The sequence below is a fragment of the Balaenoptera ricei genome, chromosome 11 (genome assembly GCF_028023285.1).
Source record: "Balaenoptera ricei isolate mBalRic1 chromosome 11, mBalRic1.hap2, whole genome shotgun sequence".
In the NCBI taxonomy this organism is placed as follows: Eukaryota; Metazoa; Chordata; class Mammalia; order Artiodactyla; family Balaenopteridae; genus Balaenoptera; species Balaenoptera ricei.
The window spans coordinates 29,160,702-29,181,720 of NC_082649.1; the positions used below are offsets into that span (position 1 = coordinate 29,160,702).

Sequence of the window (21,019 nt, forward strand, 5' to 3'; positions counted from 1 at the left end):
GAATTCCTTTTTTCTTCCTCACAATTTCACAGATAGAAGATTCATTCTTACCATAGATCTTAGCAACCTCAGCACATGATTTTTTTTTTTCTTTCCTTATGAAGCTTTCATCTTTTCACTTAAAGGAAGCACTTTACGGCCTCCGTTCACATATCTGAAAGGGCAGCATCACTACTCTTAACGCTTTGGGGCCATTATTAAGTAAAATAAGGGTTACCTGAATGTAAGCACTGCAATACTGTGACAGTTGATCTGATAATCAAGAGGGCTACTACTAAGTGATGGGTAGGATATGCTGGACAAAGGGATGATTCACATCCTAGGCAGAAGGGCACGCAATTTAAAACTTATGAATTGTTTATTTCTGGAATTTTCTGTTTTAATATTTTCGGGCCACAGTTGACTGTGGGTAACTGAGGCTTCGGAAAGCAAAACCATGGATGGGTGGGGGGGGACTACACTTATTTTTAATTTAACATTCAGGATTTCCAGAAGTGCTATATAAAACTAGTGCTTCCATTTTACAGAAGCATAAATCAGAAGATACGGAAGAGTGATATTGCTAAAGAAAAGAAAAATAAGCAGGATTAAATATTTATTTGATATATGTCCACTGTTTTAGCTTTGACTGAGTCAATATTAGACCCACAATTGAAAAATTAGGTTTCCAAGATAACAAAGTGGTTTATCTCATTCCTAAAATTTTCATTTTGTTTTTCGGAATATAAGTGATAGTATATAAGATATGATCCGGAGGAACTACCTTGAGTCATTAGATTTTCGTTTTTATTACAATTAAATTAAATAGATATCCACAAAAAATCCTTAAGTCTAAAGAAAAATGACCAACAGGAGAAAATCTCCATAATGTGAAATCAATATATACCTTCTAACTGCCAACATATCAAAATTAGCAAGGAAAACAATGACAGATATAATATACCAGGGCTATTTTGCAAGTCTCTCAACTTATTCTCTCCCTCAAATATGCTATTCTCCACATAATTGCTGTCTCTCTAATTTTAACAAAGGGCCTCCCTATTTCAACAGCCCCTCCCCAATTTGGAAAAGGCAAAAATAGGAAAGGAGGGGGGGAGTTATGCACATTCATTGTCAATGGCATCCTACTCCTTTCCTTTTTCTGTCACAAGAATGTTAATGAGAGCCAAGTGAAGCAGGGTGGGAAAAACACTAAATAAAGAACCCTTCTCTTAACCGTATTCTTTCAGACACACAACACTTACTGAAGTGGACTGAAAATGCCCCCAAAGTTTATGATGGTCATACTTTTCATACTAGTTTTGGTAATTCAAGAATGTTATTTGAGCTCTCAGCCCTAGGATGAAAGAGTTTTAGGATAAGTACTGCAGGGAATGAGGGTTAGAGTATGTATGACTCAAAAGACATCAGGCCTACATGGCGACCCTTCTCTCAAAGCTGCTAGACTCCTTGAGGTCACAGATGACACTGACAAGCAGGTAATGAGTACTGATCCACAAAGCAAAACCAGGAGATACCCCAGAAGTCTAGTTTCTGCCACTCAAGCTTTCCTGGTTTAAATTATTTCTACAACTTAAAATATCTTAGCAGAAAGAAATTTATTAACTCTTTAAAGGGCAAAAATTAAAATTTAACTTTCCAGGTACGTCCAAGGTAAACATTAACATGATGTATACACTAATGCCTCGAATTTAAATTTGTGGTATGAAAGACAGGATGTAAAGGGAGGAGGGGGTACAAATAATTCAGTTTAAAACATTTTCTATAGAAAACAGTCTTTAAAATATCTACCAAATCCCTAAAAGTGGAAGGCAGTTAGGAAAGAGTTATAGGAAAGAAATGTACTTTTCACAGTAGATACTTTCTATACTGTTTGAATTTTGTTTCAACCTGTATTACTTCACTGATTTTTTTTTTTTAATAAAGAATTTGATGCGCCCACAAATTGTCCTAGGGCATTTAGAGAAAGGTGTTAGTTGTGTGAGTACACACTAAATCTAAATCCTTACATGTCTTTTCTAGCATTACCTGTATTGAACTATTTCTCTAACTCAATCAATATAGTCTACATGGGATTCAAAATATTATCAAAAATAACCCAAACCTCAGAACGAACTGCTGTTAATCAGTGTGTATAGTTAATGTCTGACAGTATGTAACAAAAAAGGTACTAAGATGAATCATAAATAACTATAGACAACTTTGACGTTTCATATATTGTTTTTGTTGTAATTTCCAATAAGTTATCTTCCATTTAGTATTCTGATATCAACAAGAGTTGTTTCTCCTCTAATGTGTTTCCAATTAATGAAAGTAAATCAAGCACCAAACGTTCTTCTGATATAAAGTTAGCTTCCTGAACTGTTCTACTAGAGTCACCAATACACCTCCTAATACTTGAAAACATCACTGAGGTTTATCTAAGCAAACTAACAGTTTTCATAAAGTAAGGAATTTAAAAAAATAAAGGTCACATAAAATCAAATTGTCATTTCCTTCGTTCAAATAATATTCTTTCTACGGAGATAGTGGAATAAGATTTTAAAACTAATCAGAATGTGATATTTAAAAAACAAACAAAAAAGAATCACTGAGACCCTTCCAAAGTAGCCATGTCATCATCATCTTATTCCCCATATTACTACTTAAATTTTCTTTAAAAGTACCTTTTAAAAAGATGTTAAATAAGTTTAAAGATTTAATGTCTACTTAGCCATTTAACCTATGAAATCTAGAAATAAAATGAAAACAAACTTTTTTGAATGCAAGATAAGTTGTCAAACTGCATAATATTTAAGAAAAAAGGAGGTGCAATGATTTAAATCTTTTTTTTCTAAACGAGTAAAAAAATTGCTAGAAATTTAAGTCAAAACAAAGAAAAAAACAACTGAATAATTTTTATTCACTTATCAGATAAAGTGTGATAACTTTTGTTTCCTTGTTCCTTATTATATCAAAAAGCCTAAAACACATTATCAAGCTATGAGAACTCTTCAAAAGGGACCAAAATTCCACTTTAAATGTAAAAATATAAGGAACAGCAATTCACTTACCAGCACCTGAGACAGCTTCTGTAAACATATTCACTTATTTTTTAAAGCACTAAAGTAAAAACACTGTAACAATAACAGATCATATAATAACCTGTAGCACCTTCAGAATCAGTATAAAGCTCATAAAAAAGCTGCTTCAAAGCTCAAACATTGGGCTTCCCTGGTGGCACAGTGGTTAAGAATCTGCCTGCCAATGCGGGAGACACAGGTTCGAGCCCTGGTCCAGGAAGATTCCACATGCCGCGGAATAAGTAAGCCCGTGCACCACAACTACTGAGCCTGTGCTCTACAGCCTGCAAGCCACAACTACTGAGCCCGCATGCTGCAACTACTGAAGCCCCTGTGCCTAGAGCCCGTGCTCTGCAACAAGAGAAGTCACCACAATGAGAAGCCCGCGTACCGCAATGAAGAGCAGCCCCTGCTCACCGCAACTAGAGAGGGCCTGCACGCAGCAACGAAGACCCAACGCAGCCAAAAATAAATAAATAAAAAATAAATAAATACAAAGCTCGAACATTAGCATCCCCTACCACAAATACTGTCCTGCTAATACTCTTCAAGTACAACTAATAAAAATATTTCTTTTAACCTCTTTTATATCCAATTTCACTGGTATTTCTCTTGCTTTCTCCATACTCCCTGTGCTTCAATAGTTGTAAAACTATCAAATGTACCTTCAATAGTTAACGTTCCTCCCATTCTCCTCCCCAAACTCCTCTGACTCACTCTCAGGCGGATCAGACTATGCCCTTTACCATATACGACACTCATCAGTGAAGAGTCCACTAACATTTATTAAATGACTGCAACTAGTCAACTGCACTGTCAGCTACTTTCATGGTTATTTTCATCTTCAGAAGCAAGGCATAACTTAAAAGAAAATAAAGGGTATCAAATATGCGAATTACCTTTTTACTGAACACTAAGCTATTCTTGTGTTAAAGATAACTAATATTACATTTTTCTGAACAGCAGCTTCATAACCACAGCTTAAGAAAAAAACAGCTATTCCTACACCACTTCTAAAAGCAGAAACTTCTTTACTGTGAGTTTTTAGACTGTTAAAAACGTGCATTATGGGCTTCCCTGGTGGCGCAGTGGTTAAGAATCCACCTGCCAATGCAGGGGACATGGGTTTGAGCCCTGGTCCAGGAAGATCCCACATGCCGTGGAGCAACTAAGTCCGTGTGCCACAACTACTGAGCCTGCTCTCTAGAGCCTGTGAGCCACAACTACTGAAGCCCGCACGCCTAGAACCCATGCTCCGCAACAAAAGAAGCCACCGCAATGAGAAGCCTGCACACCGCAACGAAGAGTAGCCCCCGCTCGCCACAACTAGAGAAAGCCCGTGTGCAGCAACGAAGACCCAACACAGCCAAAAATAAATAAATAAAATAAATAAATTTATTTAAAAAAAAATAGACTTAAAAAAAAAGTGCATTGCAATCTCTATTAAAATGCATCACCATCTAGATTATCTTGTGGAAAGACGGAATAGATATACTTTTCCCTACTTCTCCCACTAAGCACTGTTTAAATTCTGGACATTATATAGATACAGAATACAGAATAAAAAAGAAAATTTGATGGTATCAAACGAGAATATTAAAGAAAGATACTCTTTACACTACTGGTAGGAGTTTAAACTGGCATATTTATTTAGTGAGAAACCTGACAATATCTAGTACAGCTGAATATGGGCATACACAAGGATGCAGCCAATTCTCAGCTATGCACATAACCTACAAAAGGATGTTCACTGCAGCACTGTTTTTAATAACTAAAAATTAGAAAATAGCTAAATATACCATAAAATATGGTAAAGACATAGAATGAAATACTATATGGCTATTAAAAAAATTAACTAGTGCTAAAGGAATTTCTACTATATGTGCACTATATGTCTATTCCTAAACACCTGAAGTTCTGGAAAACACACACACACACACACACACACACACACACACACACACTAAAATACCACTGATTATGTGAAAACTTCTAAATCAAATACTAAAAATACCAATAATTATGCAAAAAGTAGAATTTGGGATAGACTACTCTACACCTATGCAACTTTGGGAACCGAACACTAAAAATGAAAATAAATGAATAAATAACAATAATTGGAATCTCAGAAGACGAGCAATAACTTAAGATTACCCAAGGAGTTCTGATGAATGGATTCCTCAGGAGTTATTAAAAATGCCTAAAAACAATAAAAGAGAAATGCTGGCTTGTGGATACTAAGATAATGCAGATAGAAGCAGAGGTAAGCACCAGAAGTTAAAAGTACTATCATGCTAGGACTGTGTAACTTTGAGGAAAATATCCAGGTACAGATGATCAATTTTAAAAAAAAAAGGTTTTAAGAGCCAAAAGAATTCCTGTCTATGCAAGTATGCAAGCAGCCAAGTTGAGCGCCTATCCCTTTCTTGCTGAAATTAAAACTCTACACTCTTTATCACAGCTCACCTTGTCTAGAAAATAAACAAATACAACTTTCCCATTGTCCTGACATTGTTCCTCTATTTACCAACCACTTATGAGCTAACTAGCATTATAAAACACATTTTAGAAGAAGTGACTATGTTATGTATCCACATCATAATCTCATGTTTATTTAAAAAGGTGTAGTCTGACATATGTAAATATCTAAATCACACAAAACATTATTTGTTTACACACAGATAAATATATATAAAACTATGTATTAGAAGGATACATACAACTTCAGAATACAGGTGGTTGGGAGAGAGGAAAATTAGAAGGGGGTAACAAAGAACTCAATTTTACCTGTAATGTTCTATCTCTTCATTATAAAGTAACACTCAAGCAAAAATAACAAAACGATAACATTCTTACATTAAGTTCATGGATCCTTGTTCTACATTCTTTATAAAATATTTTCTAAATCAAATAAAGATGAACTAACATTGCAAAGGGACACTGAAAATAGACTGGTTAAGGCAATATTTGCCAATATTTGCCATTGTAAAGTTACTATTTTTCTCTTCCATCTATTCTTTAGTCCAGCCCACACCTGAGGGATGCTTGGGGGTGGGGGTAGTATCTACAAATATTACTCGGAATAATTCTGCAAGATTTATCCTTTCTCTCCCGTTTATTTACTCAACAATCTATTTATATCAGCATTTATTTATTTAAGCTCATGTATATTTATTCTTCAAATACTAGGTTATTTTGTTGCTCAAATCGTTCCCGCTCTGGACACTGGAAGCTCATTCAGGTTGGCTCCTATGCTGCTGTGACATGGGCCCATCATTTTGTTTTTTTGAGCTCTTCCTTACTTCTGACACTACTAGATGCTCCAGGCTCATCTTGTGAATACCTTGTTCCCTCCATAGAATCAGCCACTCCTCCCAGGAGCCCTGCTTCCTTTTACTGGAGAATGATATTTTGAAACCAAGATCTGGGCACTGGGTATACTCACTGGTACTGGTGTGTCACTGCTTCTAGGCCCTCAGTGAAAGAACTGAGATATATATATATGTGTGTGTGTACTAACCAAAGTATAAACACACACATATAACATTATTTCTGTATGTATCTGTTTATATTTTAAACTAAACATGAGTTCATATTGATGTCTCCAACTCTAATCCACCCTGTGGTTAATTTTAATCCCAGATTAAGCTTCCCTCCATTTCCCAGTACACTCAAACAGCATCCTCTACTACCAGGCAGTTCGTTAAACTCAAGTTCTAGTATTAGCTGTACTGTAACAAGAAGTAAAATATATTTTAAAATGGAGTCCCATGATAGGTCATCTCCACTACTGGGACTACGTATCAGCAGAGGGACTGCATCAGCACACAATTAAGAGAACTATATTAATACTTTTACTGAACTTTTTAACTTATTTTTTTAACCACTGCTCTATTACTTCAATATATTTTCTTTGAAAAGTCACCTTCCTTTAAAAAAAAGAGAGAGATGAGAGGCCAATGTTATGGCTTACTATATACAGACCAACAACAGACCATTTTAAAGGGAACAAAACAGAGAAATTAAGTGATGTGCCCTACATCATTCCACCAGCAAAGGCAAAACTGAACTTGACTGTGTTTAAATGCAGTTATTCTATTCCAACTTCGATGGCATCTGCATTACACTCCATTTTAGATTACAAGAAAGAAGTCAATTTATAAAATAAAAAATAAACAAGAGTTCAATTCCCTACTATAGCTTTTCTCAGTTGTTTCAAGAGGTAAAATGGAATTAGGTAAAAGGTAGTTAGTTCACCTTCTTTAAATCCAATTAACAGAATAAAGTATGTGTGCTCATACTTAGAGGTAAAACCACAACTGAAATAAACACAAACGTATTGAGGGAACAAATATTTACTAAATATCCACATTGTACAGATATTCTAACAACTACTCTGCAAGTTGGACAACAAATGAGAGGTACACTCTAGCCTTCCCAGAAGAACTCACAGTCACAATTAATGAGAAGAGGGATGTGGTTGAGTGTACGAAAACAAATATAGAAAATAAGACAATTACAAATGAAGTGTAAATACACAGATATCCTTTACTTTTTTTTTTTCTCCTCTAAACTACTGAGAACTTTATTAGTCTGTAATAGATTTAAGAATCTTGATTGTTTTCTGGCAGAGGTGACTAGAATATTTACTGAAAAAGGAATGTTTGGTGGTAGTTGAAGAGTATCTGTTACTCTGAAAGATAACTGCTGCAATGTTGAAACTTAAAAATAGGATCTAAGATTCTCAAAGGGGCTGGAAAAGCAACAAGATACAATAAGACTTGAGTAAAGAGGCAACTCTCTCAAATTTCAGTTCGGATTCTGTTTTATTAGCTATCCAACACTGGCTAAAACATTTAACCTCTCAATCTACATGTCACACCTGATTTAAAATGGGGTTATCATCTGCCCCACTTACTTCACAAGATTTGTAGGCTTAAATGAGAATGTACACAGCAAAACTCTTTGTAAATTATAAAGTCCTACCCAAATGATAGGTAGACAGGTAGTCGGATACACACACACACACACACACATAGTTTTAGTATCCACCAGGACACCAAGTAACAATGACATTCATTACAGTGGTACTTGGGTCTCTAGTTTTTTTAAATTCTGCAGACTAGAAATTTATCTAAAACATTTTAGTTTAAAAAATATATATTATATATTTCTTTAAGACTGAATCCTGGGACTCCCCTGGTGGCGCAGTGGTTAAGAATCCGCCTGCCAGTGCAGGGGACATGGGTTCGAGCCCTGGTCCAGGAAGATCCCACATGCCGCGGAGCAACTAAGCCCGTGTGCCACGACTACTGAGCCTGCGCTCTGGAGCCCACGAGCCACAACTACTGAGCCCACATGCCACAACTACTGAAGCCCACGCACCTAGAGCCCGTGCTCCGCAACAAGAGAAGCCACCGCAATGAGAAGCCCACGTGCCGCAACAAAGAGTAGCCCCCACTTGCCGCAACTAGAGAAAGCCCGTGCGCAGCAACGAAGACTCAACGACCCTACACAGCCATAAATAAATAAATAGATAGATAGGTAGATAAATGAATGAATGAATGATTGATTGAATCCTGTGAAGCAACAGCTAGGAATTTAGCTGAGAATGCTTACCTTAACAAAATTATCAGGAAACATCCCTCTTCTCCCATTGAGTTCTCCTTCTAGCCATCCTTCCTCCTGTAGTTTTCGCACGTCCCTGATGATTTCCCCCACTCGAATAGTTAACTCATCATCGTGCACAGCATCATAGTCATACTCCACAATATAGTCAACTAAAAAAAAAAGAAATAAACATCTAAAGCTTAATTCATGAAATACTATTCACCATGTTAATAAACGTACAACTAAGGAAACTGTTTAGCAATGATAATTAATATTACAAAGGTACCATCAAAGCTTACCTCAGTTTTAAATATCTGGCTACATCAGCAAATTTCTTGATTGCCTGAGTATAATGCACAGTACCAGTTTTAAGCAGAAACCTCAACACAACGTGCAATTTACATCGTCACTTACTTTTCCAGTCAGCTAGAGATCCTTTGTGACAAACTCTAAGGTGGTTCCCATGATCCCCATCTCTTGATATTCATGTCCTTATGTAATTCTCTCTCCTTAAGTGTGGACATGACCTATGACTGACTTCTAACCAACAGAATATGACAAAGATGATGGATTTGTATGTGACTACATACGACTGTAATGCCCACCTTGTTAGGAAACTCTGTCACTTGCTGGCTCTGAAGATGCAAGATGCTTTATTGAGCTGGCCTATGGAGAGGGCCACATGCAAGCAACTGAGGAGGTCTCTGGCTGACAGCCAGCACAAAACTGAGGCCCTCAGTCCAGCAGCCCACAGGGAACTGAATGATGCCAACAACCACGTGAGCTTGGAAGCAGATCCTTCCCCAGTTGAGAACCCAGCCCTGATCAATACACTGACGGCAGCCTTGTGAAGGACTCAGCCATGCCCAGACTGGTGAATCACAAAAACTGTGAGATAATAAATGTATATTGTTTTAAGTTGCTAAGTTTGTGGCAATATTTTTCACAGAACAGTAGAAAATGAATACACCCTGAAATGAAGACTCTTAAGGATCCATTTCACCTCTTTTAAGTATAAGATTTTAGGTTATAGGACATCATATACGCATAGCATTAACATTTTAACTAGCCATACCTCCATTCATCTTTTCTTCCTCCTCTAAAAATGATAAGAAAAAAGAACACTCACACACACACACACTACAACCAAAAAAAAGGAAAGGGAGTATGGGCAGACACTGTTGGCTGCCAAACCAACAGCCATTCCCACACTGACTCCTCTTCCTTCTTCCTTTCTCACTGAACCTTGATTTTGTTCAGGTATATGGAGACCCTGTACTTTTACAAATGAGGCTTCTCTCTCAGTCCTAGGGGGTTAAATCTTAACTATTCTAGACCAGCACTTCTCAAACACTAATCTACAATCAAGTCACCTTGTTGACTTGGGAATCTTGCTTAAATGCAGACTGACTGAGTAGGTCCCAGGATAACTAACGCTGCTGGTCAAAGAGGCAAAGGTCTAAAGATAGTTGATTTATAGTTAATTCCATTCATAGTCCCTCTCCCTCTCCCTCTCCCTCTCCCTCTCTCTCTCTCTCTCTCTCTCTCTCTCTCTCTCACACACACACACACACACACACACACACACACACACACACACACACAGACTGGTTTTCAAATACACATGTGATGGATTGACTGACCAATACAATGTAAGCAGGGGTTCTGGGAAGGTTTCATTTGACCTTATGAACAAAACACAAGGAAGGAATGTCCTCCTGCAGACTCTGGATGTTCTTCAGTGAGAATGTAATGGACAAAACTGCTACAACTAGTTGAGACAAGAAAAACAGCAGATCTGATTGGAAGAGAAGAAAGATGAAAATGGCCTGGATCTTTGCTAGATTCATTAAACTGCTAATTTAACCAACCCTATATCTCCAATACCTTTAGATTTCTTGTTATAGAAGTAGTTTTTTCTTAACTTTTAAATAAATTCTAGATGGGATTGTATTTGCAGCTGAAAACATCCCAACCTGAGAAGGGAACTAGTGAGAAATTTTTTAAATTTGTGAAAGTGGATCCATAACTAATAAAGCCAGAAGCCCAGAGAACTTAAGGAAACTATAACTGAGACATCAAACTGCTCTCCAGAACCTCGGAAAGGCTAGAAATTCAGAAAAGGAGTGCTCGTAGGAAATGCCGAACTGAAAACAGGGAAACTAATATCTGTATGGAAGAGCTGACACCCATTATCAACCACAATAACTCTGAGACAATAATGCTATATAGGCAGGTATTTTTTTCGAAGGTAAAAATCTAAAGGGTTCATCTCAGACACGCACACACACACACAAAATAGTTTGGGGAAACTAGTATAGCTACTATGGATGAGTGATGGTTTCTTAGAAAAATGACTACTGATTTCCAGAATTTAGAGGTCTCCAGAGCAATGGGCAGCTCCCAACCTACTAATTCTAAAATAAAACTTAAGTCCTACCCACATAAACAGAGTTCCCAATTGGCTTTTTATTTATTGTTTATTCATAAATATGAATGGTACACAATAGTTAATCATGAAAGACCATGATAAATTGAAAAATTACTCCTGGATGAAATATACACCCACCTCTCCCCTTCTGGAATTATTCAGTCTTAAAGTTATTAGGTGTAGAAAAGCATAGTGCGGGGAGAGGAGGCCAAGGTTGGGAAGGAGTCTGAGAAGGTGTGAGAAGACAGGGACCAAAAAGAGTAAAGAAGGTATCCAAAGCTGGGGGAGGGGTGGAAGTGATGCTATCAGAGCCAAAGTAGGGTGAGAAGGGTGTCCATCTATGGAGGCTCCCCTAGTGCAGCCTATCAGAACTCTAAGGCAGGGTGAGGAAGGCATTCACGCAGAGGCAACATGATAGGGTGTGCCAGCACCCAATCACAATGGTGAGGGCATCCAAGCTGATGGGCAGCTTAATGAGAAACATCAGAGGCCAAATGGTGTTGGGGGTAGGGCCAGATTTCCATGCAGAGATGTGGGAGGGTGGAGGCAACCTAGAGTGGGGACTAACAGCCCACACAGGAGAAGAGAGTGTCCATACAAGGGTGGGGTGACAGCAGAGATGGAAGACTGGTTACATACAGGGGAATTAATCAAATAAGTAAACATATTAAGGATAATGGAAGCCAAGTTTCTCTATGAAAGGGAGTTACAAATATAAAGGGAAAAGGCTTCATTTGATCCTGTGATATTAAACGGGAATGAGAAGTACCATCATGAACTCATGGTTTTCAATACACAGACATTCACATATATATAAAACACACACACACACCACACACACACCCCCCACACACAAGCTCTGTCCACTGAAAGGGCCTGAAACCGCAACATTCCAATGGCAATGAGCAAACCTAATGCCGAGATCTTCTAAAAACCATTTTCTACTGAAAGGAACCAGGAATCCTTGGGAAGATAGGCAATTCCAGGGCTAAGGCAGGAAAAGTACAAAATAAGCCTGAAACATGGTGCTGTGGCAGAAAGCAAGGAAGTTCTCAAAAAAAGATAAGGTGATGCCAAAGGACACAGAGAAGTGATGTCAGAACGGCTCCTACTCACCAAATCAGGACAATCTGAGCATCAAGGTAAATAATGACTGTAATAGAATATACACCATTGAATAAAGTAAGAAACCATAAATAAATGTTAACTTCTTAAATTTTATAACTGAATTATGATTAAGTAGGAGAAGATCCTGATTTGTAGAAAATACTAAAATATTCAGGAGAAAGGCATAAGTCAGGAAAAAATTCTTTGTACTGTACTTTAAACATTTCTACACCTTAATGTTTAAAAATTAAAAAGGATTTAAACACGTACAAATTTTTATCTTCAAGAGATGTAATAAAGTTCATAAAATCAGAACAGAATGCTGTGAAAAAAGAAATGAGAAAATAAAAAGCATTTGGAAATGCATCTTCCAAAATGTCTTTTTTTTTTTTTTGCAGAGGTGGAGACAAACCAAAAAACCTTTACAAAAAAAGGTAAAGGAAAGAGACATAAAGAAAATATGAAAGCAAATATGACACAGATGATTATTCCAGACAATCCAACATCCAATTAACAGTTCTGGGGGGGGGGAGGAGAGAAAAATAGAGAATAGACAGTGAAATAATACAAGAAAATATTCCAAAGCTATATGAAACATATCTTCAAATAGAAAGAGGTCTGTGGAGAGTCCAGTACAATGAACAAGTAAAAAAGTAAGTACTCATATCTAGGTGAAATTTCACAACAAAGATAAACATATCCTAGAAAGCTCTCTGAGAAGAAATAAAGAGTTCCATCTACAAAAGAATGAGAATCATATTAGGAGACTTCTCATTGGCAATACCAGATTCTAGAAGAAGAAAAATAAAAAGGCAAAGCCACTTAAGTACTGAAGGAAAATGAATTTCATACTCAGTCAAATCAACAGACAAGTATAGGTTATAACATTTTCACACAGACAAGGACAAAGAAAATTAACTCCTACATATGCAATTACATGATGTTATCTATAAGAACCAAAACAGAGGAGGATACAAAATTCAAGAAATAGTGGAACCAGGCTTAAAGTGAGAAAAGTTCTAAGACAGCAGTTGTGCAACAAATCTAAGGAACAAACAGTCTAGATTAAGCAAGAGACAGAGTTCTAGGAAGTATTTGGTGGCAAAAAGAAGTGAGAGACAGACTGTGAAATTTTATACTATCCTGAAGAATCTGGAACTCAAAGAGACAATACAGCTAGATAAGGAGAGGAAAAACTAAAGATGATTACAAACTCCTGGAAAGGCAAAGAGCTATACAATGTTGAAAATATAATCATCATATATACTACTTGGCTGCACAGTAAAAAATATTTACATGGTCATAATAAAAATAATAACTAGTTTCTGTGTTAAACACTGAAAATCAATCTCTAACAAAACAAAAAGACTAAATTATGGTTACAGAAGAAAATATAAATGTTAACAAGCCTTCACATTATAGTATAAAGTAAAGATTAGGGAGGTTGATAAAGAGAAGGGTAGAGGTACTAATATCTTCACCATACAAAGTGCTAAGTCCAGAAATACTATCTTACTTGCTGAAAAGAAAAATAAGAGTATAACTATATACTCAGAATTTAGAAAGGTAACCAAAAGAGAAATAAAACCATATTGAGATAAATGAAAAACAGATGTGAGATTACAATAAGTAAGCTAAATCGTTACCTATCATATCAGAAAGTTAAAAAATGAAAGTATCAAATCAAAAAACAGCTATAGAAACTTGGGAAACTTGTTATTTAGAAATACAAAAGCCAAAAAAATTAAAACTGAAAGATAAGATAGTTCAAAGTTGCTTCCCTCTAAAAGAATGGGAATAGAAGTAGAGAACAGTGAGGCAAGGAAATGCTGTTTTTTCATTATAAGTCTTTTAATACTTTTGTATTTTTATAGCATATGCAGATATTATTTGGATAAGATTTTATTTTTTTTTAAAAAGCACTAAGTATTAAAGTGGCTTGTCCAATATTATTGCAAATATGTTTATAACTCATGATTCTATGTGTTATAATTAAAAAGTTTACTGAGTCGAAGATAATTTATTTCTCCTAAAGAAAACACCATATGGTAAATAAGTTTAAATTCTTGCCCTTTTAAACATTCATAATTAGGCTTGCAATACAATATTAAATAAGAAAGGTTATAAAACATAGGTATAGTAACAACATATTTTTGTAAAAAAGGAAGAAACAAAAATATGCATAGAAAAATATAAAGAGTTACATTCCAAAATGTTAATGGATGCCTGAAGGGATCTAAGATGCTGTTTGTTATCTCCTTTTCTTTCATCTTTAGTAAAGAATTAAAAGGGGCGGGTAGACTGGGAGTTTGGGATTGACACATATACACTGCTATATTTAAAATAGATAACCAACAAGGACCTACCGCACAGAGGCAGGGAACTCTGCTCGGTATTCTGTAATAACCTAAATAAGAATTTGAAAAAGAACAGATACTGAATCACTTTGCAGTATACCTGAAACTAACACAACACTGTTAATCAACTATACTCCAATATTTAAAAAAAAAAAGAATTAATCTCAGCCAAAAGAGAGGTTAGGAATTGGCCTCATCCTGATCTCTAGGAAGAGTGTTTTTGTTTATTGAAGGACTCTGGAGTTCCTTAGGCACCTCTGTTTACCTGAGGACTTTACCAAACAAGGTCATTATCTTGGGGGCTTCACACCATGCAGCATCTGTTCTACCTCTGGAAGGGTTAGACACTAAAGGTCAGTCACATGGGCAGTCAACTACATCTTCTCTATAAAACTCTGGACACCAAGACTCAAGTGAGCTTCTCTGGTTGGCAATACTCTGCATGTTGTCATACATCATCACCAGGAGTTAATGCTGTTCAAGACTTCAGAGAGAGAGAATGATATCACACCTGGAACCTTCCTGGACTCTGTCTCATGCTTCTCTCCCCTTGGCCAATTTTAATCTGTATCCTTTTACTATAATAAACCATACCCAAGAGTATAACAGCTTTCAATGAGTTCTGCAAGCCCTTCCAGCAAATTGTCAAACATGAGGGCAGTCGTGGGAACCCCCCAAATCTGCAGTTGTCAGAAGTGAGGGCATTCTTACAAACAATAACCCACACCTTGGCATTTTTCTACAATAAACATATAATAATTGGGTAAAAATAAGTTACTAAAAACACTGATGCTCACTAGACAGTATGTAACAATTGCATTTATAGAAAAGTTAAAACTGTTTAAATAAAAACTCATTTAATTCATGAGTTTGCTATACAAACTAGCATGCAGGCCATCATTCCAAGAATCAGCACCCTCCATATTGTGCAAAATCAAAAAGCTCATTCTTTCATTGAAAACTGGTACATTGCAAAGCCAATTAAACTTTTATATTTCAAACTAAACAAAACTCTTCCACCATTTAAAACAATTGTGTTTGACTGACTAATTTTCTTCACTTTAAGTGCTTGCTTAAAGTGAAGAAATAAATGTTGACGAAAAACATTTGGGAGGAAAAAAAAACCAAAAAGAAGATAATGTGTACATCCTGAAAAACACTCTAGGATGTATAAGGTATACAGACCCTTGTCTATCGCTAATGGCTCTTTCTACCTGACCTACTCTCTGTGAAACCGATCATTTAAGATTACACATTTTGTTTGTGGATTATTCCTCTTTCATTTCAAATGTGACTACCAATGAAAGAGAAAGTAAAATTTAAATTACTTTAGCTACTTAATAGTTTATTTTTATAGTGTGAAGAAAGCAACCCAAATTAATCACATATCACATTTTAGGATTTATGTGATCTGCAGGGTAATAAAGATTTTAAAATATGGCATCGAAAAAGACTCAAAATAAAAGAACACTAGATAATCTGGACCAACCCTCACAGAAGACAACTAAAAAAGCTGGATGAAATACAAAAATCACCTTCTTAGACAGACTAAATTACTAAAAATATATGTTATCAGGTGAAACTGAAGTGAGAACTGGAACCCAGAGAAGTAAGTATGATACTGGGGCTACTTTTGCCCTGGAAAGTATTTGCCAGTTCTAAAGACATGACAGAGGCTAAGCGGCACTTTCAGTAGCTTTGCCGTTCTAGGATTTGACAGTGGAGTTCAGGAACTATCGAGGGTGGTAACTCTGAGAATCTACATGCACACTTTGGGAAATGACCCTAAATAACTGCACCCAAGCACCGTAGCCCAGTTTAATGTTATGTGGATGACTCAGGAAACCTCATACCATTCAAGTGGTTCAAGACAAAAGAGAAGTAACCAGAATCCTCTCTGGGAGAAGATAACCTAGACATAAAATTATGTCAAGAAATATTTTTAGTCTACAACATCCAGAGACAAGGAAACATAACCAGGCATGTAAAATGCAAAAACATCATAAATAAGTACCTAGAGAAACAAGAAACAACAGAAACATTTCAATGAACTCCATATACTGAACTTATCAGACACAGACTTTAAAACAATAACATTTACCATGTTCAAAGATATAAATTACAGATTGAAAAACTGACACAAAGCTCAGTACTGCAGATAGTGAGAAAACAAACTTGAACCACATAGGTATTCTAGAACTGAGAAAGACAATAACCAAAAATAGAAACTCAATGGATGAGTTTAAAAGTATATTACATACAGCTTCAGAAAACTAGCTAAAGGGCAGACAGGTAAATATCAACAGAAACTAACCAAAATGCCGTCAAGAGGGACCAAAATGTAGAAAATATAGATGAGAATGTAACAGACATAGAAGATATACTAAAACAGTCTACCATGTTTAATTGGAGTCCCAAAGGAGAAAATAAAAACTACTGAAAAGTTAATAGCTATGAACTCACCAAACTGATAAAAGACATCAATCCATGGAGTCAAGAAGTCTAAGCAATTCCAAATGGAATAAATAAAAAGAAATCTGCAACTCAACATAGTAAAATTGCAAAATATCAAAGAGGAAAAAAAAATATCTTAGAAGAGACAAATTTTTAAAAGGTTACCAAAGAAGCAACACTTAAATGGGCTTCTCAGCAGCAACAGCAGGAGCCAGAAAGCAGCAGTTTTGTATTTTCAAAATGCAGAAAGAAAGTAACTGCAAATCATGAAGTCTGTACCAGAGAAAATATCCTTCAAAACAAAAGCAAAAAGGTAAGCATGGGCATCATCAGAAAATCTACAAACAACAAATGCTAGAGAGGGTGCGGAGAACAGGGAACCCTCTTGCACTGTTGGTGGGAATGTAAATTGATACAGCCTCTATGGAGAACAGTATGGAAGTTCCTTAAAAAACTAAAAATAGAATTACCATATGATCCAGCAATCCCACTCCTGGGCATATACCCAGAGAAAACCATAATTCAAAAAGACACATGCACCCCAATGTTCATTGCAGCACTATTTACAATAGCCAGGTCATGGAAGCAACCTAAATGCCCATCGACAGATGACTGGGTAAAGAAGATGTGGTACATATATACAATGGAATATTACTCAGCCATAAAAAGGAATGAAATTGGGTCATTTGTAGAGACATGGATGGATCTAGAGACTGTCATACAGAGTGAAGTAAGTCAGAAAGAGAAAAGCAAATATCGTATATTAACGCATATACGTGGAATCTAGAAAAATGGTACAGATGAACCAGTTTGCAAGGCAGAAATAGAGACACAGATGTAGAACAAACATATGGACACAAAGTGGGGAAAGTGATGGGGGGGGGGGGGGGGGTTGGTGGTGGTGAGATGAACTGAGAGATTGGGACTGACATGTATACACTAACATGTATAAAATAGACAACTAATAAGAACCTGCTGTATAAAAAATAAATAAATAAAATAAAATTCAAAAATTCAAAAAAAAAAGACAAGCAAAAAGCGGAGTTTGCCACACTGAAAGAAACTCTGAAGGTGTTTTCTGAGCACAGCAGGAAAAGGGGAACACATCCAATATCGAGAAAGAGATGCACAAAGGAAAGAAAAGCAAAAGAGTGGTAAATATATAGGTATATAAACACTGAGTAAAATAAGAAAAAATTAACTCCAGATGGATTAAAGACTTAAACTTAAAACTTGAAACCACAAAACTCCTAGAAGAAAACACAGGCAGTAAGTAAGCTCCTTGTCACTGGTCTGGGGATGATTTTTTGGATTTGACATCAAAAGGAAAGGCAACAAAAGGAAAAATAAACAAGTGGAACTACATCAAACTAAAACTTCTGCACAGAAAGGAACCCATCAACAAAGTGAAAAGGTGACCTACAGAATGGGAGGATATATTTGCAAATCATATATCTTATAAGGGGTTAATAAGAACTCATACAACTTAATAGCAAAAGAAAAAAACAAAAAAACCAGTCTGATTTAAAAATGGACAGAGAATCAGAATAAACATTTTTCCAGAGAAGCCATACGGATAGTCAACTGGTACATGAAAAGATACTTAATATCACTAATCATCAGGGAAATGAAAATCAAAACTTCCAGCTATAAAATAAATAAGTCCTGGGGATGTAATGTACAGCATGGCGACTATAGTTAATAAAATTATATTGCATACTGCAAAGTTGGTGAGAGAGTAAATCTTTTAAAAGTTCTCATCACAAGAAAACAAAATTTGTAACTATGTATGGTGACGGTTGCTAACTAGACTTACTGTGGTGATCATTTCTCAGAACATATAAATATCAAAGCATTATGTTGTACACCTGAAATCAATATACTGTTATATGACAGTTATACCCCAACAACAAAAAAACATAAATAAGAAGATGAAAAAGGAGGAGGAGGAAGAGGGAGGGGGAGGATGTGGAAATTTAAAATATTAGGAAGATTAAAATAACAACAGCTATATAAATCAGGAGTTAAAGTATTCTAAGATCTCTGCATGGTACAGAAGGGGAGTAAAGGTAGCAATTAATATTAGATTTTTAAAAGTGAAAAAGGCATGTGGTAATCACTAAAATAATACAGTATAAAAATGCTAGGGGCTTCCCTGGTGGCGCAGTGGTTGAGAGTCTGCCTGCCAATGCAGGGGACACGGGTTCGAGCCCTGGTCTGGGAAGATCCCACATGCCACGGAGCAACTAGGCCCGTGAGCCACAATTACTGAGCCTGCGCGTCTGGAGCCTATGCTCCGCAACAAGAAAGGCCGCGACAGTGAGAGGCCCACGCACCGCGATGAAGAGTGGACCCCACTTGCCGCAACTGGAGAAAGCCCTCGCACAGAAACGAAGACCCGACACAGCCAAAACTAAATAAATAAATAAATTTAAAAAAAAAAAAAAAAAAAATGCTAGACCCAAACAAACAAACAAACAAACAAACCTGACTTGCAGTTTCAGCTCCAACATGGAAAAAGCTTGGAAACTGTCACTCCCACCCTTAGAAGAAGAAAGTTAAACAAATGGAAAATCAGTGACTTTCCTTGGACGCATCAGAGAATTGAGGCCACAGGGCAAACCACCACCTCAAGATACGGAGAGACAGGCATATCCAGAGAGTCACAGCTAAGATCTACTAGATCATCTCAAGTAGAAACCACTGGAGTCATAAACTGGTAAGAACACTGTACTAGTTTCCCAGGGCTGTCATAACAAACTATCACAAACTAGGTGACTTAAAACAATAAAACTATTTTATTCTCTCATAGTTATAGCTTTGGTGGCCAGAGTACAAAATCAAGGTATCATCAGGGTTGGATCTTTCTAAAGACTGATATAGAATTGCTCCACACCTCTATCTTGGCTTCTAGGGGCTGCCAGCAACCTCTGGCATTCCTTGGCTTGCATAATTCCAACCTCTGCCTCCATGGCCCTCCCCTTCTGTGTCTCTGTCTCAAACCTCCTTCTCCTTACTCTTCATAAGTACACCAGTCACTGGATTTATGGCCAATCCTAAATCTAGGATATCATCTTAAGATCCTTAGCTACATCTGCAAAGACTCTATTTCCAAATAACGTCACATTCATACGTACCAGGACTTAGGACCCAGACATAACATTTTGGGGGCAAAAAGTCAATCTACTACAAAAACTGAAAACAAAACCTTTGATGAATTGCTGGAGGCTAAGTATGGAATAGCACGAGAGTAGAAAACTCCTGGGGACCACAGTCTCAGGGGAGCCCCCACCCTTTTGTGAGTTTTACTTCCAGGAGCCCCACCAGGTTCTCACAGTAAAGAGCCTATAAAGATCTCCTTGTGGTTCTGGCAGAGAGGAAAGGGAAAGTAATCACTGTGAAATAACCAGTAACCAAAACAAAGACCTACTCTCCAGGAAAAAGACTTCACCAGGTCCTGACCCCACCTGCGGAAAGCGTATAAGGGCATTTCTCTGATTCCAGTCCCCTCTTACCTTTCTGTCTCACATGGAGAGGTGGGGGGCGGGGAAATAAGAACGACGTCACAGTCCCAGGACACAGACCCACCAGTAGTTTGAGATTTAATTGTAAGATTATAGGATGTTTCCTCTTCCCAGCACCTTACAACCATACCCATGGGGCTCCATTATAATAAGTTAATTACCACTGAAAGAGTTACATGATGCAGATTCTATCTGAGAAGGAGTTCTTAGGTAAACCCAAAGACAGCAGGGGAGACAAAAACAAGGACACTAAAGGAATTTGATGCCTCTGGCACCTACAGCTAGAACAAATATTAAAAACAGCACACTCCTAGCCAGATTAATATAAAACCTCATACTAGGGACTTCCCTGGGTGGTCCAGTGGTTAAGAATCTGCCTTCCAATGCAGGGGACACAGGTTCTATCCCTGGTCAGGGAACTAAGACCTCACATGCTGCAGGGCAACAAAGCCCGCAGGCTCTAGAGCCCGTGTG

At 36.9% G+C, this 21,019-nt stretch overlaps 1 protein-coding gene across 1 annotated transcript in view; it reads right to left on the reverse strand.

Moving 5' to 3' along the window:
* The window catches only part of CD2AP (CD2 associated protein), a 111,394-nt gene that overhangs the window by 67,232 nt on the left and 23,143 nt on the right, over positions 1-21,019 (reverse strand). The window contains exon 2 of the mRNA XM_059938542.1: positions 8,682-8,842. Within this exon, the coding sequence (XP_059794525.1) occupies positions 8,682-8,842 (161 nt within the window). The remainder of the gene's footprint in view (positions 1-8,681; positions 8,843-21,019) is intronic.